Source organism: Sciurus carolinensis, chromosome 2 (assembly GCF_902686445.1).
Source record: "Sciurus carolinensis chromosome 2, mSciCar1.2, whole genome shotgun sequence".
Classification (NCBI taxonomy): Eukaryota; Metazoa; Chordata; class Mammalia; order Rodentia; family Sciuridae; genus Sciurus; species Sciurus carolinensis.
The window spans coordinates 187,802,027-187,819,022 of NC_062214.1; the positions used below are offsets into that span (position 1 = coordinate 187,802,027).

A 16,996-nucleotide genomic window follows, 5' to 3' on the forward strand; every position below is an offset into this window, starting at 1 on the left:
TCACGGGGGTGCAGTCCATGGTTGGCTGGCACCAGGGCAGAAACGTCATGGTGGAAGGACATGGCGGAGGAGAGCTGGTCAGCTCATGGCAGCCAGGAAGCAGAAAGAAAGGGGCGGCGGGTAGAGGCCAGAGACAGATATAGTCCCCAAGTCCATGCCCCCCCTGCCTGCAGGCACCACCCAGGAGTCCATTCAAATTATTAATCCATTCAACAAATTAACCCACTGATAAGTTCAGAGCTCCCGTAGTCCCATCTTTTCACCACTGAACATCAGGGCCGTGCTAACACACCAGCTTTTGGAGGAGCATTCCAAATTCAAACCATAACATGGCATATCGTTATGATTGTTCATTTTATTATTAGTTATTATCATTAACCTCTTATCGTGCCTGCTTGATAAATAAGACTTTATCATAGGTGTGTGTTAGGGTTTGGATCTAAATGTCCCTCAAAAGCGTATGTGTTGAAGGCTTGTTTCCCAATGCAGCAGCGTTCAGAAATGGGACTTTGGGGTGTGATTGGATGACAAGGGCCCTGACTTCATCAAAGGATTAATCCAGCGGTGGATGTGTTAGTCAGCTTTTTCGCTGCTGTGACTCAAAGATCTGATCAGAACTATTTTATTTTTTTAATATATTTTTTAGTTGTAGATGAACACAATACCTTTATTTTACTTTTGTGTGGTGCTGCGGATCGAACCCAGGGCCTCATGCACGCTAGGTGAACGCTCTACCACTGAGCCACAACCCCAGCCCCAAAACAATTTTAGAGGAGGAAAAGTTTATTTGGGGGCTCATGATTTCAGAGGTCACAGTCCATAGAAGGCCGGCTCCATTCCTTGGGACTTGAGGTAAGACAGAACATCATGGAGGAAGATGTGGTGGAGGGAAGCAGCTCACATGATGATCAGAAAGCAGAGAGAGACTCCACTCACCAAATACAAAATATGTACCTGGAAGCCACGCCCACCTCCTCCAGCCACACCCACCTGCCTTCAGTTACCGCTCAGTTCATTTCCATCAGGGGATTAATTGACTGATGGGTTAAGGCTGTCACAACCCAGTCATTTCTCCTCTAAACCTTCTGGCATTGACTCAAACATGAGCTTTTGGGGGACACCTCACATCCAAACCATAACAGTGGATTAATCCACACTGGATTGAGTTTGGGGAGAGGGGCTTTGTTATAAAAGCAAGTATCCTCTCTGCTTCCTTGCCACTATGAGGTGAGCAGCTCTGCTCACTGCCATGATGTTCTGCTTCACCACAGGCCCACAGTGGTGGGACCAAGTCACCAAGGGCTGAAACCTCAATATAAATATTTTCTCCTTGTAAGTTGATTCTCTCAGGTGTTTTGTCATAGCGATGGAAAGCTGACTAACAAGGTGTATCTATTTAGGAAAAAACACAGCATACACATTGCTTGGTACTAGCTAGTTTCAGGCATCCACTCGGAGTCTTGAAATGTATCCCCATGGACAAGGGGGGTCTACAGCATAACATGTCTAACTGGCTCTGGGGGCTCTGCTTCCATAGTGCCTCTCCAGTGGTCCTCATTTCCCCCACCTGGCTAACTGGCTCACATCTTTCCTCACCTAGACCAACAGACATGGTAATTGCCTTCCTTGCCCTAGTCTCGCCTTCTCCTCCCCTATCATCCCATCTTCTGCTCTCTCTTTTTCTAAATCTAAATCTGATCACATGACTTTCCGGTTTAAAATTCTTCAGTGCCTTCCTTTGGCCTATGCCTTAGCCCCATCTCAGGACCCATGCTGACCCAGCCCTAGCTCAACGGCTCTGACCTGAACTCTCCAGTCATCCCCAACCTCTCTTCAGACAGAGTACCCTAGAAACTTCTGTCATTATCATTTTGTGAACTCCAGGGATGGAGACCTGGGCGGGGGCTGAGGTTGCTCCGTTGAGGTTGCTCCCTGATTCTTGCCCACTCAGAGACTCTTGGAGCAGAGCCGCCAATGGGTCACAGTGTTGATGCCCCCATATTTTTCGCATCCTGTTCCCTCTGCCTAGATATTCTTCCTCCTTGTCTGACTGGTAAATTCCTATTTATGCCTAAAGACCCAGCAGCAACTCCTTCATGGGTGTGTCATCAGCTTTTCTTTACTGTAACAAAATACCTGACATAAACAATTTATAAGGGGGAAAAGGTTTATTTGGACGTGTGGTTTCAGTCCATGACTGGCTGTTGCTTTTGAGTCTGTGGTGAGGCAGAACCAGGTGGCAGAGAGTGCGTGTTGAGCAAAGCTGCTCACCTCGTGGTGTCTGGGAAGCAGAGAGAGAGGGGAGGGGCCAGGGGCCAAATATCCTTTTCAAGCTCACATCTCCAATGACCCCCCTTCCTTGCACAAGGTCACACGTCCTAAAGGTTCCACCATCTCCCAGTAGCACACAGGCTGGCAACTAAGTCTTCAACACATGGACTCTGGGGGACAATCCAGATCCAAACTATCACGATAAGAAGGAAAGGATTTCTCCCTTCTGGGTGCCACTCCTCTGCCTAACCCCTTGCCACTCCCTGCTCTGCATTGCTAGGGTCTGTCCCAGTGCAGTCTCACCTGGTCCTCTCAGGGTAGGATCAGGAGCTGCTCGGGGACTGGGATGGCGTCCTATGCGTCTCTACAGCCCACCACCCAGCACTGTCTAGCAACAGCATCGTGATTCTGGAGTGAGGGAAGAATAGGCTTGTGACCACAGAAGGCTCTCGGCCCCACAGAAGGTTTTCTGTAAGGAGAGAGAAAAGCCTCGCACCCACCAGCTCTGAAAGCTTCCTGGAGACGTTGTCCTCTGTCCCGTGTGGTCTGCTGGCCCACCTCCCTGGCAGAGAGGGCTCCATTGTTTTTTCTTGCTGGCTTGGCTGGCCTTGGGTGGGGGTTATAGGAAGTATAATGGGGTGGCAGGGGCTACTCGATATGCATACTGATTTAATAACATTCAATCTGGTCATGTTTCAAGGGTGCCAGTCAAGGCCCCTGTAAAAAATCCACTTTCTTTACTTTGCTGTCAGGGCCTGAAACTCCAGCCCTGGATACCCCCTTCCTCTCCCCAGGTCTTTCTAAAAATTAATTGTGCAGGATGATATTGAGAGTCTAGGGCCTATGAGCTTTGCCTTGTGTCCCCAGGACAGTCTGTCCCCAGTTCAAGAAATATGAATTCGGCACCTGCACAGGCTGCCCGATCTCACTAGAGGAGTACGCGGAGCAGCTGAAGGACATGGTGACCTTCGTCTTGGACTGCAGTTTCTCCCTGGAAAGGGCCCTGGAGAAGGTGGGGCTCCCTAGAAGACACCCCAAAGGTCTCGGCCACGCAGGAGCGTACAAGGTAGGCACTCAACCCCCCAGCGCAGAGAGGCCTGAAAATGTGGGTCGGCTTGCATTTTCCTGTGGTGGGGAGAACATTGGCACAGAAGGCAGAAAATCTGAGTTCTACCCCCAGCCAAGCCACTTTTTCGACCCAGGGAAAGTTGTCAACCTCTTGGAGCCAAACTCTTGCCCACCCACTTCCAATACTGCCGCGACATCCAGTGCGTCTTCTTCAGTTCACTGCAGCTCCGTCAACCAAACCTGTCTGGAATTTGTCTGGGTCTTTTCATTTAGGGCCCCTCGGTGAGGTTTCTGAGGCACCTCCCTGGTTCAGGTGCACATCTCTTCAGGGAGAATGTGGCTGGCATTGCTAATGCCCAGGGATTTGCGGCAGGGCCTCTGCCAGCCCACTAGCCACTATGTTATGTCTGTGTCCAGAAAACCAGGTCTTGTTCTTGGCTGCAGGTGGTGCACTGGAGCCGGCCTCTCCTGGGCGCTGCCTCTGTTGGAGGTTGTAACCTCCACTGTGCCTCTGGGCTTTTCTTCCAGCCAACACCTATCAGTGGGAGAGGATTAGCCTGCCATTCCACAGACCCCTTCCTGGACATGTTTTAGGACCGTCTGAGCAGTCACGCTGGTAGATCAATGCAGATGGAGAGGTTCCAGGTTTCCTTATTTATGCAGGACTTGGATCGGAGATTTCATCCTGAGCTCTGCAATGTTTATTAGAATGTCCTGGTTTGGGCTCCTGCCAGCGAGACCTGAGCTGCCTCTGATCAGAAACAAGGCCGTCCACAGTCTGTGCTGCCTTTCACAGTGAACCAACCGTGTGCCGAGAGGTTTCCTTGAAGCTAGGGAAGGGTGGGGATGGAGCCGCAGCTGGCTGGCTGGGACCCAGAGCAGAGTCCCGCCCTGGAACACACTAGCACTTGGAGTAGGTAAGGGCTGGGAGGCCCTGTGGCTCACCACACACAGCTGTTATGTGAGATGAGGAAACTGAGGCAGAGAGAAAGAAAGAGAGCGAGGCTTGCTCAAGTCCCAACGCCAGCTGGAACTGGGACCCCTGTCTCCCATCTACACGATATCAATGAGACAGGTGTGACGTTGAAGGACGCCTCGTGGAGGTGCAAGTGTGTCCACATCGTGTGCTTCACGTGGCCCCGGTTGCTTTTCCAGGACACATCACTGTCCCGGAGGTCTAACATCAGCCCCTCTGCCCCTGGGTCCTGGGAGAGGTGGCCAGGTCGCCATCTTGGATCCTATTGTCAGCCTGGAGGATTTGAAGCCACCTCCAGACAGAAGCCACCTCCAGACAGAGACTCCTTGGCCTCTGGGAGTGCTCCTGGCTCTGCCAGTGGCCCTGGCGCGAGGCCTCTCCCTCTCCTGGCTGCCATTATGCAGACACTGGGCTGGCAGGCACACCCAGGTTCATCCTGCTGCCACCCGGGTGGTAATAGCAAGCCCTTTAGGTGGTGGCCAAGGCTTTCCCCGTGGATTACAGTCCTGGCCGCATCCTAAATCTTTCGTAAGCCCAATTGCAGGGACCAGAAACCATTCAGGAGAGAAAACACATACGCCAGCAGTGAAAGTCACCCAGATCACCCTGTGCACCTCCTGTTGAGACAGGGCTGAGGCAGGGCCCGGGGGCTCTGGACCACTCTGTCCAGTGTAGAATCTGGAGTTGGAACAGACACCAGCTCCTCCTGGGACATTCTGCTCCCTTGTGTCACTCTGCCTGTGGTTCTCTCAGAAGTTCCTTGTGTGTGGTCCATGGGCCCCTTGAGCTCCATGGAGAAAATTCAGAGGGTCCACGAAATTGGATGGGAAAAAATACATTTTTATTTTCATAACCTCAAATTGAAGTACAGGGTTTCCTTTAATTATGAACATCAGCAACAAACAGCCATCTTGTCAGCAAGCCTGGAGCTTTGTGATTGCCAAAAGAGATCACAGATATCTTTATATCATATCACAGCCCTTCCTGGAGTGTCAAAAATATACTTTGCATTGCTCACTACTTCAAAATTACGACGGTTAGAGATCGCCATTTGGTTCATACCACTGCCTCATGTTTTTCCAGAACTTAGTAACTGCATGTGCAGTAAAAACTGGAAATTGGAATCTATGAATTTTTTTAAGTATTTTTTTAGTTGTCAAAGGACCTTTACTTATTTATATGCAGTGCTGAGCATCGAACCCAGTGCCTCACACATGCTAGGCAAGCGCTCTACCGCTGAGTTACAACCCCAGCCCTACAGATTTTTTTATGTGGTTAAAAACATGATTTTGACGGGGCATCCATAGTTACAGCAGACTACCAAAGGAATCCGTGGCACATTAAAAGTTAGAATTCCCTATTTTAAATCAGTGGTTACCAGCCAACATCCCCATCTCTGTATCACCTCGAAGTAGAAGATGAATTTTTATAACAGCTTCTGGGACCCCGTCCTTCATTCGGCTGCCTTGAACACTGGGTGCTCACGGAATCTGTGCTAAGGCCGTTGGCTAACATGTTTTACTTAATTTGACAGACAACAGTGCCTTGTGCCCCTGTGGCTGGCTTCTGCTGCCCTCTGGTGGTCACAATGAGGCCTGTTCCCAAAGACAAGCTGGAAAGCCTGCTGCAGGCCACTTGCTCCATGGGAGGTGACCAAGGACGGCCGGTTCACATCGGTGACCCAGGTCAGTGGTCAGCCTCATTCACGGTTCTCACAGCGCCTCTTGGCCTTGGGTCTGAGGAGCACTCAGGAACTTGCTTGTAGCCAGGGTCTGAGGGGAGGTGTGGGGAGTGGAGGAGCAGCCCCAGAGCTGGGTTTACGGATGCCCTCAGGTTTAAAGGTCACCCTTCACAGATTAGCCAACCTTGCCCCCTGGGGAGTCTTTGATAAATGTGAAGCTCCTATGAACTTCAAATGAAATGGGGCTTGTGGGGAGAGCCAGAGGGGGAGCAGAGCGTGAAAGGACTCTGTTCCAAGATTCAAGTCGACCTCTAATCTAGTCAGTGGCCTATGTAGGCAGGAGAAAGCTTTGTTCCATATTTCCACTGGAGCTGAAATCCGCTAATCCTCAGAGTATGAATTCAATCTGAGGGAGGGTAAACAGATTCAAGGAAAAGGACTCTAATTTGGAAGCTGTCCAGGCCTCTTGGAGTACGCAGAGGGCCTGATAAGAGTTTGGTGTTGGTCCAGGGTGAGAGCCAGAGTCCCGTGCACAGAACTCGCTCAGCTGCCTACCAAACAGAACTATGCAAAAGCTGGCTTTCTGTGAAAACGCAATCAGCGCTTGCTGCCTTCCTCATGGAAAGACGGTCTCGGGGCCACCATCAGCAAGCATCTGCTGAGCAGGCCTAGCATTAGTGGGGACAGCTTGGGCCCAACACGTCCATCTTCCCTGTCCTTGTCCACTCTGCTGCCCACTCAGGGTTGGGGGTGCTGTTGGTGGTAAGCAATAGAGGCCAGTTCTGTGCAGTGTGACTCAGTCTGTGTAAAGGGAAACACAAACGCTGGCTTTGTTGGCCACCTGCAATGAAAGCACATTATCGCACACTCAAGACTCCTTCCAGAAATCACATCAGGGAGTTCAAGTCTCCAGTCTCTGGAATGTATCAGCCAACATGGGCCATGAGTTATGGAGAGTCCTGAATTGCGAAAGCCTCACTTCCCAGTCTCCTCCTCCTCTTCCTCCTCCAATGCTATTTCAGATAAGCCTAAGACTAGGGTTCCTTTTGGAGAAAGAACTATGCACAACTCAACTTGGAGGGTACCTTTTTTTTCTCCACCTGCAGAACTGTTGGGAATCAAAGCACTTTCCAAACCGGACTACGGGGATCCTGTGGAGTGGCAGCCAGGGGACATCCCAGTGTTCTGGCCTTCTCCGCTGACCAGTCTCGAAGCTGTGAGCAGCTGCAGTACGTTGGGGCACAGGGGGCACCTACTTCTTCCCTAGGACAGAGCCAGTGGGCCTGAGTTCTTGAAAGCACAGGCGTAGAGGGCAATGATTTCCAAACCAAAGCCAGAAACAGAATCTCTCTCTGGGCGCCTTAATTCCAGGGCTGGGTTTCCTCAGAAGAGCCATTTGTCTTAGAGCTCAAACACATTGGGACCAAATACATTTCCATCTGCTAAGGACTCACAGCTCACCCTAACAGGAGGAGAACCTTAGCTTGACTTTTTGAGACATTTTGGAGGTTTGGGCCCTGAGCACACCAACCATTGCATCTTGTACAGACATCCTTCCGTACCCATGGGAACTGATTCCAGGACACCTCCCCCCACGCAGGATACTAAAATCCATGGATTCTCCAGTCCCTTATAAATGATAAGACTTTCATATCACCTACACACACACCCCTGTATACTTGCAGTCATCTCTAAATTACTTCTAATACCTAAGACAATGTAACAACTTAAATAGTTGTTACATTGTATTGTTTAGGGAACAATGACAAGAAAAAAATGTCTGTACATGGTCAGTACAGACACGATTTTTTTCTTTAGACTATTTTCAGTCCACAGTTGGATGATACCGAGGCCAATATCTATTTGCCAGATAATTGAAAACATGGTCTGTACATTTTTCCAAAGGGCTCGGGTGCTATTACAACGAAGACACACTTGAGGGCGCCCTCGCCAGTTCACAGTAAGATTGGAACCTTACAGAAACATTAAAAATAATAATTCCTGCAGCCCATTGTCTTAGACACTGGAAAATTCTGGCCAGGTCAACCACACTTGCTCTAGCATGAATAGAACTTAGTGTTACTTTAATTTATTTTGGAAGCATTCATGAGAGTTTAGCTATCAGTGTTTGAGACAAGAAAAACTTCTCTGTAATATGGCGAGGAGCTATGCCAAGGCCCGTGGGATGCTATTTATTCACTTATTTAACATGTGTGCATTGAACACCTACTATGTGCCAGGCATGACCCAGAGCTTGGAAACACAAAGTTGCACGAGACCAGGTGGAGTCCTGGGGAGCTTGTGAACATGTGGGGGGCGGTGTTGAGGGAGGGGCGGTGTTGAGGGAGGTGTGCACACATCCTTGCACGCGCCGTACTTATGCCTCAGCTCCCCTACCATCAATCACGGGGACGCCCTGCCAACTGTCCCTGCCACGGCTGCCCCAGCACTGCGGCACTTTTGTTCTGGTGGTAATTGTGTATTTTGTTGCAAATGAAAGCAAATAACACCATCAGTCAGGACAAATTGGAATCACCCTTAGACTTCGATCTTTAAACTTGGCTTAGCAATGGATTCATTGCTGCACAGCACACAAGTGATCAGGCAAAACCTTGGGTCACACTCAGCCGACCGTTCTGATGGGCATTGGCTTTGGGGTGATGGATGTTCTCTTAAATACCGAGAAACAACGTCGGCATCCTTCAGACCCATCAGTCCTTCCCTTCGTACATCACGTCCAGAGGGTGTGTATCTAGCGGTAGATTTTCCTTTTGAAGCGTTGGCTGACTCTGGCTTTCTTTTACATCTAAGAAATTTTTCTGTTACTTGAATCCAAGACGTTGTTATTTACGCAACTCACCTCTATACTTTTTGAACACCTATTATGCGCCAGGCCCTGTATTGGAATTCTGAGATGAATGAGCAATGGTCCCTCATCCTGAGGAGCATTTAGCTGGGTGGAAGCAGAGTGCCCAAGGACAGTAATAACTGCAGAAGGCAAAAAGGGCAAATTATGTATAGTAAGGATTAAGCAGCTGGGAGCTGGGAGTAAGGAGAGGAGCTGAGATACCACATCTGGTTCGGCAATACAAAACTTCACTTAGCGCGGGCTGGCTGTGTCTCAGGCACTGGGCTAAACACTTTTATGTGCATTTTCCAATTTAGGACGGACAACGACCACCTGAGGTATTCTCATTGTTTTGTAATGGAGGAAATGAGTGTTGAAAGGATAAATTCAAATCTCAAACTCAAGCGTGTCTGCCACGCTGAAGCCACTCCTTAATAACTATGATAGGGCACCTCACGTGGCCTGTAGTCTACTAGGGGAAAGTTTTCTTAAAGAGCAAAATTAGCATATGCCAAAGCAAAATGTAAGTGCTATGAGAAAAATAGAAACTATGCTCACAGTGATCCCAGCAAATCTAACATTTCCTGGAAAGTAAACTGAGAGGGTGAGATCTTCTGGATGCTAAGAGCTCTGTAAACACTTGGTGCTGTCCATGGCTCGGCTGATGGAGCCTGCCGCAGCTCATACTCCAGCTGTGGCTGTACCTCACTTCTTTTTGCCACATTTAACTGTGTTTGCTTCCCTAAAATTCAGAGGCAGCTGTTTAAATGGAACTTGAGTTGTGAGCTCTGTTCTTGGTGCGGCCCAGGCAGAGTTGGTGTAGGGGCGCCATCTTGGCCATTCACAGCCGGCAAGATGAGACCCACTGGGCTCAGTCCCTCCCGTTGTGTGTTGCAGAGGCTCCACTGGCTTTCGCCAGCACTCCAGGCTGCACGGTAATGACTGACCTGAAGGACACAAAGACTCTGACCCATCGTCTCACCCCTGAGACAATTCCAGAGGTCCACCACATTTCCCAAGACCCTCTGCACTACAGCATTGCGTCAGCTTCCGCTGTTCAGAAGATCAGAGAACTGGAGACTGCAATCGCCATAGACCCAGGTAAGACAAAGCAATCACACCTAGTGACCTGGAGAGACTCATCAGTGCTGTGATGTTCAGGAACAAGGCAGGACATGGGCGGGCGGGGTGCAGCTTGGGTTGGAGCCCTTGCACAGCACACAAGAGGCCTGAGTTACGTCCCCTGCATCACAAAAAAAAAAAAAAGAAAAAAGAAAAAAGAAAAAAAAGCGCTGCAAGTTGCAGGAGTTTTAAAAATGCTCATATGGTATATGAATCCCAATAAGGCTAGAAATAAATGCATCCAAACACTGACCGTCTTTAGGAAGTGAGCTATGGGTGACCCTTTTTTCTTTATGACTTTGTTGCTGTTCTAAACACATGGTGAGTTTGCCAGCTGGGTACCTTGCCACCCAGAACCAAATGGGCCAGGTAGGGGAGAAAGAAAGGGAGAGAGGCTTCTAGGCAGGCAACTATTAAGGTGCCCAATTTTCACCTTTCACGCTGCCGCCCTGGGGTTGGGCATAGAACAGATTTTTACACTGGGCAGAAGGTGGAGGTGGGGGCTGGACGGCTTCCCCCCAGGGGTCAGGGCGGCCTAGAGCCTCACAAGAGTTCTCAGCCAACCTGTGGAGTGTGTATTGTGCCTCAGGGAAAGGACAGCCCTTCTGTGGTTTGTGAGTCACGGGCACGGGATGGGGAAGTAGGATCCTCCAGGCGGCCGGCTGAGTCCAACTAGGAAGAGATTTGCTGAAGCTGCTGAGGGCTGCGAACTTCCCCTTCACCTACCGTCAGGAGCCAAATCCAAGGCGGCCAGCAGAGGGCGCTGTTTCGCCCACTGTGAACCGGGTAGACTGGGTTCCTCTGGGTCTCTCTTCTCCATAGAGGGTGACTTGTGTCAGTGTAACAGGACTACCAGCAATCATGTTTCCCTCTGGGGTTGTGAAAAGTCACAAGAATAATAGCTATGGACTCCTGAGCGTCACTCTGTGCTGAGCATCTTGCTAAAAGCACTACGGATCCATCATATTCAATTCTCCCAGTGACTGTGAGTCAGGTATTGTTAACCTAATTTAACAGATGAGGAAACTGAGGCACATGAGGTTAGGAAACTCGTCCAAGTCCACATAGCCTAGCTGGTTGAGCAGAGCTCTGCAGTTACTAAGCGTCCCACTGAACCACCAGGCGCAGCCCCCTGCTTGGTGGTTGGTTGGTTCGTTCCTTTATTCCTTCTGTAGAGGTTAGGGTTTCCTTTGCATGTAAACTTACAGTAAATTCAGCCCACCACAGACATACCTGAGGACCTGCTCAAGCAGCAGGAAGGTACGCACTGTCTCTTACACGGCTGATCCTGGATGCATGTGTGTGTGTGTGCGTGTGTGTGTGTTTGTGTGTGTGTGCGTGTGTGTGTGCGTGTGTGCGTGTGTGTGCGTGTGTGTGTTTGTGTGTGCGTGTGTGTATTTGTGTGTATGTGTATTTGTGTGTGTGCGTGTGTGTGTGTGCGTGCGTGTGTGTGTGCGTGCGTGTGTGTGCGTGCGTGTGTGTGTGCGTGCGTGTGTGTGTGTGTGTGGTGCTGGGATTGGAACCCAGGGTCTAACCCACATGCTGAGCCAGTGCTGGTCCCCTGAGCTACATCCCCAGCCCCTGGATGGATATTTTGTAAAACTTCCACTGTATTTTCTTCCTCACAAACATTCTTACCCGAGCTGTAGGCTCTCCCACTTAGCACAGGCTCAACAGGAAGATGAATTCTGAACTCGGCCATTTGCTTAAATTCCAAAAAATAAAATAAAAAGGAACTGGGAAGTAAACTGACCACAGATGGGGTGCACTCTTCTTAATAAGGGTGATGCGAGAGGTCAAGCCCAACGCTGCCCAGCCGACTGTGTGTGCAGGCTGGTAGCAGGAAGCTCAGGAGGCAGATTAATGGCTGTCTGCATGTCCTCATTTCATCTGCTAAGGACCCTCTTTAATCCTCAAGAACAATGGATGATTTTGATTGCCACTATATTAAATAATCTGGTAGAAGATTCGTGACAGTGTCCAGGGTACGAAGCATTATCACCAGGCATAACAGAATCATTTGGTGTTTTTTTAAAAGGACGTTGCTTTGCACGCAAGGTCCCTGGAGAATCTGAAGGAATACCGGGGGTAGCGGAAGCGTAATGATTTTTCACTGATAATAAAATCATCTTAAGTGTATCCTCGGTTAACCAGATTCCTTTACTGCTCACCATGCCCTATGGAATACAGCACATCTCCATTGTTTTCTTTAAAAAGTTGTTATTCTTCTCCCCTCTTATCAACAGCACTTCATGTTCATTATAGAAGCATCAAAAAATATGAAAGTAAAAAAGCAATAAAGTTGATCAGAACCACATTGCAATTAGCCAATATGGGCAGTTAGGTTTGCATAGACGGACCAGAATTCTAGTATACCATTTGAGACTTGCTCTTTTCACTTTTTAAGATATTGTGAACATCTTTCCATGTCAGAGTCTTCCACAGCATCCTTTTTAATGTTTGCATCGAATTCCATTATTATTTATATGGAATGTTATATATTTATAGAAATGTTCCACCTTTGATCCATATCTCATTATGTAACACCATAAACAATACCACGGTGAACGTCCTTATCACTAAATGTGTGTACACACCCGTGATTTCTCTATCAGGCATGCTGCACACTACACGTGGGTTTCCATCTTTGTGGAATGTACTAATGTAAGATACAGAACCACTCCCAGGCAGAACTGGAACTGTTCCTCTTCCCACTTGGAAAACAGGCTCAGAGAGGTCAAGAGATGTGGTCAAGGACACACAGAAGTGACTTGGCAGAATTAGGCTTCCAGATCTCAATCTGGGGCTGTTTCTCCATAGGAAGCACCAAGCCTGCATCCCTCATGTTTTCCATGTGCAGCTGAAACCAATCTCCCTTCACGTCCCCTGGGCCCCGTGATTTCAGCCATCGCCAGGGTGGAAGTTTCGAGTCACAGGACTCTGTTTTGCTCTGAGATGACCTGAGTGTAGCCGGGCATGGTAATGATACCGGTGACAAGAATCAACCAGGGCTGAGTCCAGTTTCCCCAGATGTTGAAGATTGAACACCCAAGAAACACGGACGCAAGCGTGGAAAGCAAGTTTTATTTAAAGAATAGAAGAGACAGACTTCTCCACGGAGAAGGGCCCCAGAGCTGGGTGTCCAAGGAAGTGGGGGTGTCCTGCCCCCTTTATACGTGTTAGAATTCCCTTGTTCTCAGGGCCTCTCCTCCCCCACCCTTCCTGGTGGCCCAAGGTGGGAAAGAAACCTTGGGGTTGCCCCTCCATGTCTGCCCACAGGAGGTGCTTCATGGACAACTCTGCTCCCCGCAGGGAGGAGCAAAGCGCCAGGGGCAGGTAGCACCTGGTGGTGGAGGAGGAGGAGGGGAAAGAGCTCTGGAGATATTAGCATTTCATTTCCTTCTGAAGGAGCCCCCATCTTCCTGACTGATCATTCATTACCTACACAGACTGTCTTTTTGTCCTCGGGCCTCAGTGTGTGACAGGGGTCAGAAGCTGAGCCTGCTGGTGGACATTACAGCATGCACTGCGGCTGCTCAGCCCGGGTTCCAGGCGGTGCCTACGGTGCTTCCCAGCAGGACAGCTTCCCACCTTAGGCTCAGATCTCTCGGAGGACAGTCTCTGTCCCTCCAGAGCCTTCTCTGGACTCCAGGGAGCCTAGAGGGTCAGTACCCCACGGGCAGCCTCCAGTGGAGGATGGAGCTGGTGGGTAAGTGTGCAGCCTCAGGCGCCTTGCAGGGCAGTTCTGGGGGTGCCCACAGATTCTTAGAGGCTCTCAGCAGGGTGGAGCCCCGTTGGGAGGTCACTTGTGCACTCCTTAGTGTCCCTTCTGTCATCCGAGTGTTTCCTGGGATCACCTCCCACTGAGATACTTGCACCCAAGTCCCCGTCTTAGGGTCCCTTGCCTCGCAGTCCTGGGCGGGAGTGTTCTGAGTCAGCAGGAGGGGGCTCTGCTCCCAGCCCCTCAGACCCCGCAGCTCTGCCAAGAGAGCAAGGGCCGGGGACTCTAGCTGTCAACATCCCAGCCCCAGGAAAGGGGAAAGAGCTCGGAGAGACGCACAGCAGCCCAGGGCCAGGCCAGAGTGGCACCTCTTGTTCCCACTCATGTCCCCAGAGGGCCAGTCTCATCGCCATGGCTCTTCCCTTTTGCCCAGTGGTCCTTCACTATGGGGGGGCGGTGGGGGGACAGGAAAGCTTTCTGGTGGATGAGTTGTTAAAATCACAAAGCGGCAGCTGAAGAAATAGCTCGCTTTGGAAAGTGCTCACCTAGCAAGCCCAAGGCCCGCAGTTCGAATCCCCGGCACCTCAGAAGAGAGAGAGAGAAATCACAAAGCATCCTGGTGTGGAGGTGCAGGCCTCTGATGCCAGCTATCTGGGAGGCTGAGATAGGAGGACTGCAAGTTTGAGACTAGTCTGGGCAGTTTAGTCAGATCCCATCTCAAAATTTTAGAAAGGGCTGGGGATGTGGCTCAGTGGTCGAGCACCCCGGTCTCAATCCCCAGTATTTATACATAAATAAATAAGCAAGCAAACAGTGACAAAGCAAATAGTCCTAGCGTGAAGTTCTGGCTGTCAGCACAATTGCTTTCTTTTGTTTTAAAGCTTTACTTTTGAACTTTAGGCAATCGAGGGATCGGGTCCCTGCTCTGTCCAGGTGAGCTGCTGAAGGCCTCGCTGTCGCTGTCCCACGCCCGCGCGGTGCTGATCACCACCGGGTTCCCCACTCATTTCAACCACGAGCCCCCAGAAGAGACAGACGGCCCCCCGGGAGCCATCGCCCTGGGCGCCTTCCTGCAGGCCTTGGAGAAGGAGGTCTCCATGGTGGTTGACCGGAGAGCCTTGAGCTTGCACAGGAAGCTGGTGGAAGACGCTGTGGAGCAAGGTGAGCAGCAGCGTGGCCCCGTCTGGTTCCCCAGAGAGGCCCTGGCGGAGGCTGGGGGGAATGGCGTGTGTGGCGCTCTGCAGGGCACCCAGGCCGGGTGGTGCCCTGGACGCAGGGCGTTTTCTCAGAGCTCAGAAAGACTCTTTGTCATAAGCAGCATTAGTCCCACTTTGTAGAGAAAGAGACCGAGGCTCCCAGAGGGGCAGGGGATTTACCCAGGCAGGAATGGGGAGCTGGAATCTGAACACAGACCCGCCAGTCTGCAAAGCACTCTGGAGGTCCCTGTGGCACACCTGCTGCTGTCCCGTCCCGGTGCCATGAGGAGAGGCCTGCCGAGCACTTCAGCAACCCCGCTCAGCCCTGGAGCACCGAGCTGGGGAGGGCAGGGCGGCTGAAAGGTGCAGGCAGCATCGCCCGGCCTGTGCGCATGGGCAGGGCCGCACCTGACACGCCCAGATGGCCAGCCGGGCTGCAGGCATTGGCCACACAGGCTCTGGCCAGCGTCGTGGGCTGAGCGGAGCCTGCTCCTCCCGCCTCCTCCATCTGCAGGAAGGGTTACTCTGGAACACGCTGGAAAGCTGGAGAGTCTGACCCTAACCCACCCCCTCCCTGTGCCCCTCGACGTGCGTCCTTAGGGGAAGCGCTTTCGCCTTCCAGCATCTGAAAAGGACTTCAACCCCAGCAAGGCCAAGCTAAAGTGCCCCACCATGTCGGAGGTTTCAGAAAGGCCGTTCTGTGCATGCAGACTCCGTCTCCTGCAGCACGTGTGTACTGAGCACCTACTATGTGCCAGGCCCGTGGACAAAACCGACAACAGACCTGCCCTCAGGGGGCATATGCTCTATTGGAGTGTGACAGAAAATAAACCCCACAGGAGAAAAGGACACCTTAGGAGGTGACCAGGGTACGGAGAAAAGGGGCAGGAGAGGGGACTGGAGAGCGAGGGGCAGGCAGTGGCTGCTCCTCCAGACCAGAGGTCAGGGAGGACCTCACGGAGGAGGCGACAGCTGAGCCCGGACTCGAGGTTGACGAGGGAGCCAGGCCCCGCTGGCTGAGGGAAGGGTGTCCCGGGTGTGGCAACGGCCTGGGCAGAGGTTACTGGGTGGAGGGGCCGTGGCAGGTGCGGGAGAGGGCACAGGCCTCTGAATGGCCTGGGGTGAATGAGAAGTCGGACAGGAGGCAGGGGAAGGGCCTCAGGTGCCTGCGGACATCTGGGCTCGTATTCTGGGTGAGGCCGGAGCCCTGGGAACCCCGAGAGGAGCAGGCACGCTCTCCCGGGTCACGGCAGCTGCTGGCCGGCACAGGAGACGTGTCGGGTTGCCGGAGTGGGTGACGAGGGTGGCTTGCTTGGAATGGGTAGGCCCCACAGCGCAGCCTTCCGGCCTGCATCACACAGAGGGGTGGGCCCCACACAAGCCAGAGCCCAGAAGCGGGGACCCGCCACCTAGTAGGGATGGGAGTGGAGGGTGTGCGCCCTTGGCTTGAAGCTGTTCCCTCCTGCCTTCCCAGCGGCCCGACCTGGCCGTCCCCGTTCCATCCCCGCAGCTTCCGGGCGCCATCTGCACCCCAGGCTCAGGCTCTGGCTTCCGAGTAACCAGGACAGACGAACGGCACAGGTTCAGGGGGAGCAGGGAGAGCAGCTGGATTCTATTTGTGTCTTGCAGGTGGAGTGGACGTGAGTTCTCGTGAACTGGGTGGGGGTGTGAGGCGGGAGAATCAGGGTTGGTCACTCTAAGGCTTTTGTCCTGATCACTGGAAGGATGGAGTCGCTAGGAGCCGGGACAGGAGGGGAAACCGCGGTGGAGCAGGTGTGGGGTGTAAACCAAGAGTTTGGCATTGCCAGGCACAGAGGCACAGGCTTGTAATCCCAGCTGCGTGGGAGCCTGGGGCACAAGTGCAAGGCCAGCCTGGGCAACTTAGCAAGACCCTGTGACAAAATAATGGGAGTGTGGTTCAGTGGTAGGGTGTCCCTGGGTTTAATCCCCAGTACCATAAAAAAAAAAGGGAAAAAAAACCAAAAAAACAAAAAACAAAAGAATCCATGTTTGGCAATAATGCCCTGTCCCTGGGAGTGCAAAATGGTCAGGTTATCCTTAAAGCAGTGTGGTGGTTGCTTAAAACATTAAAAACAGGATTCCCCTTTGATCC

General features: G+C 51.5%; 1 protein-coding gene across 7 annotated transcripts in view; it reads left to right on the forward strand.

Annotated features, from left to right (window-relative positions):
* The window catches only part of Dglucy (D-glutamate cyclase), an 82,035-nt gene that overhangs the window by 34,628 nt on the left and 30,411 nt on the right, over positions 1-16,996 (forward strand). For all 7 annotated transcript variants that reach the window (XR_007106977.1, XR_007106974.1, XR_007106975.1 and 4 more), the window contains exons 4-8: positions 3,139-3,337; positions 5,850-6,000; positions 7,103-7,225; positions 9,742-9,945; positions 14,588-14,848. Coding sequence is in view for 3 of the 7 variants with exons in the window: in XM_047538748.1 (XP_047394704.1) it covers positions 3,139-3,337; positions 5,850-6,000; positions 7,103-7,225; positions 9,742-9,945; positions 14,588-14,848 (938 nt within the window). In the remaining 4 variants the exon portion in view is untranslated. The remainder of the gene's footprint in view (positions 1-3,138; positions 3,338-5,849; positions 6,001-7,102; positions 7,226-9,741; positions 9,946-14,587; positions 14,849-16,996) is intronic.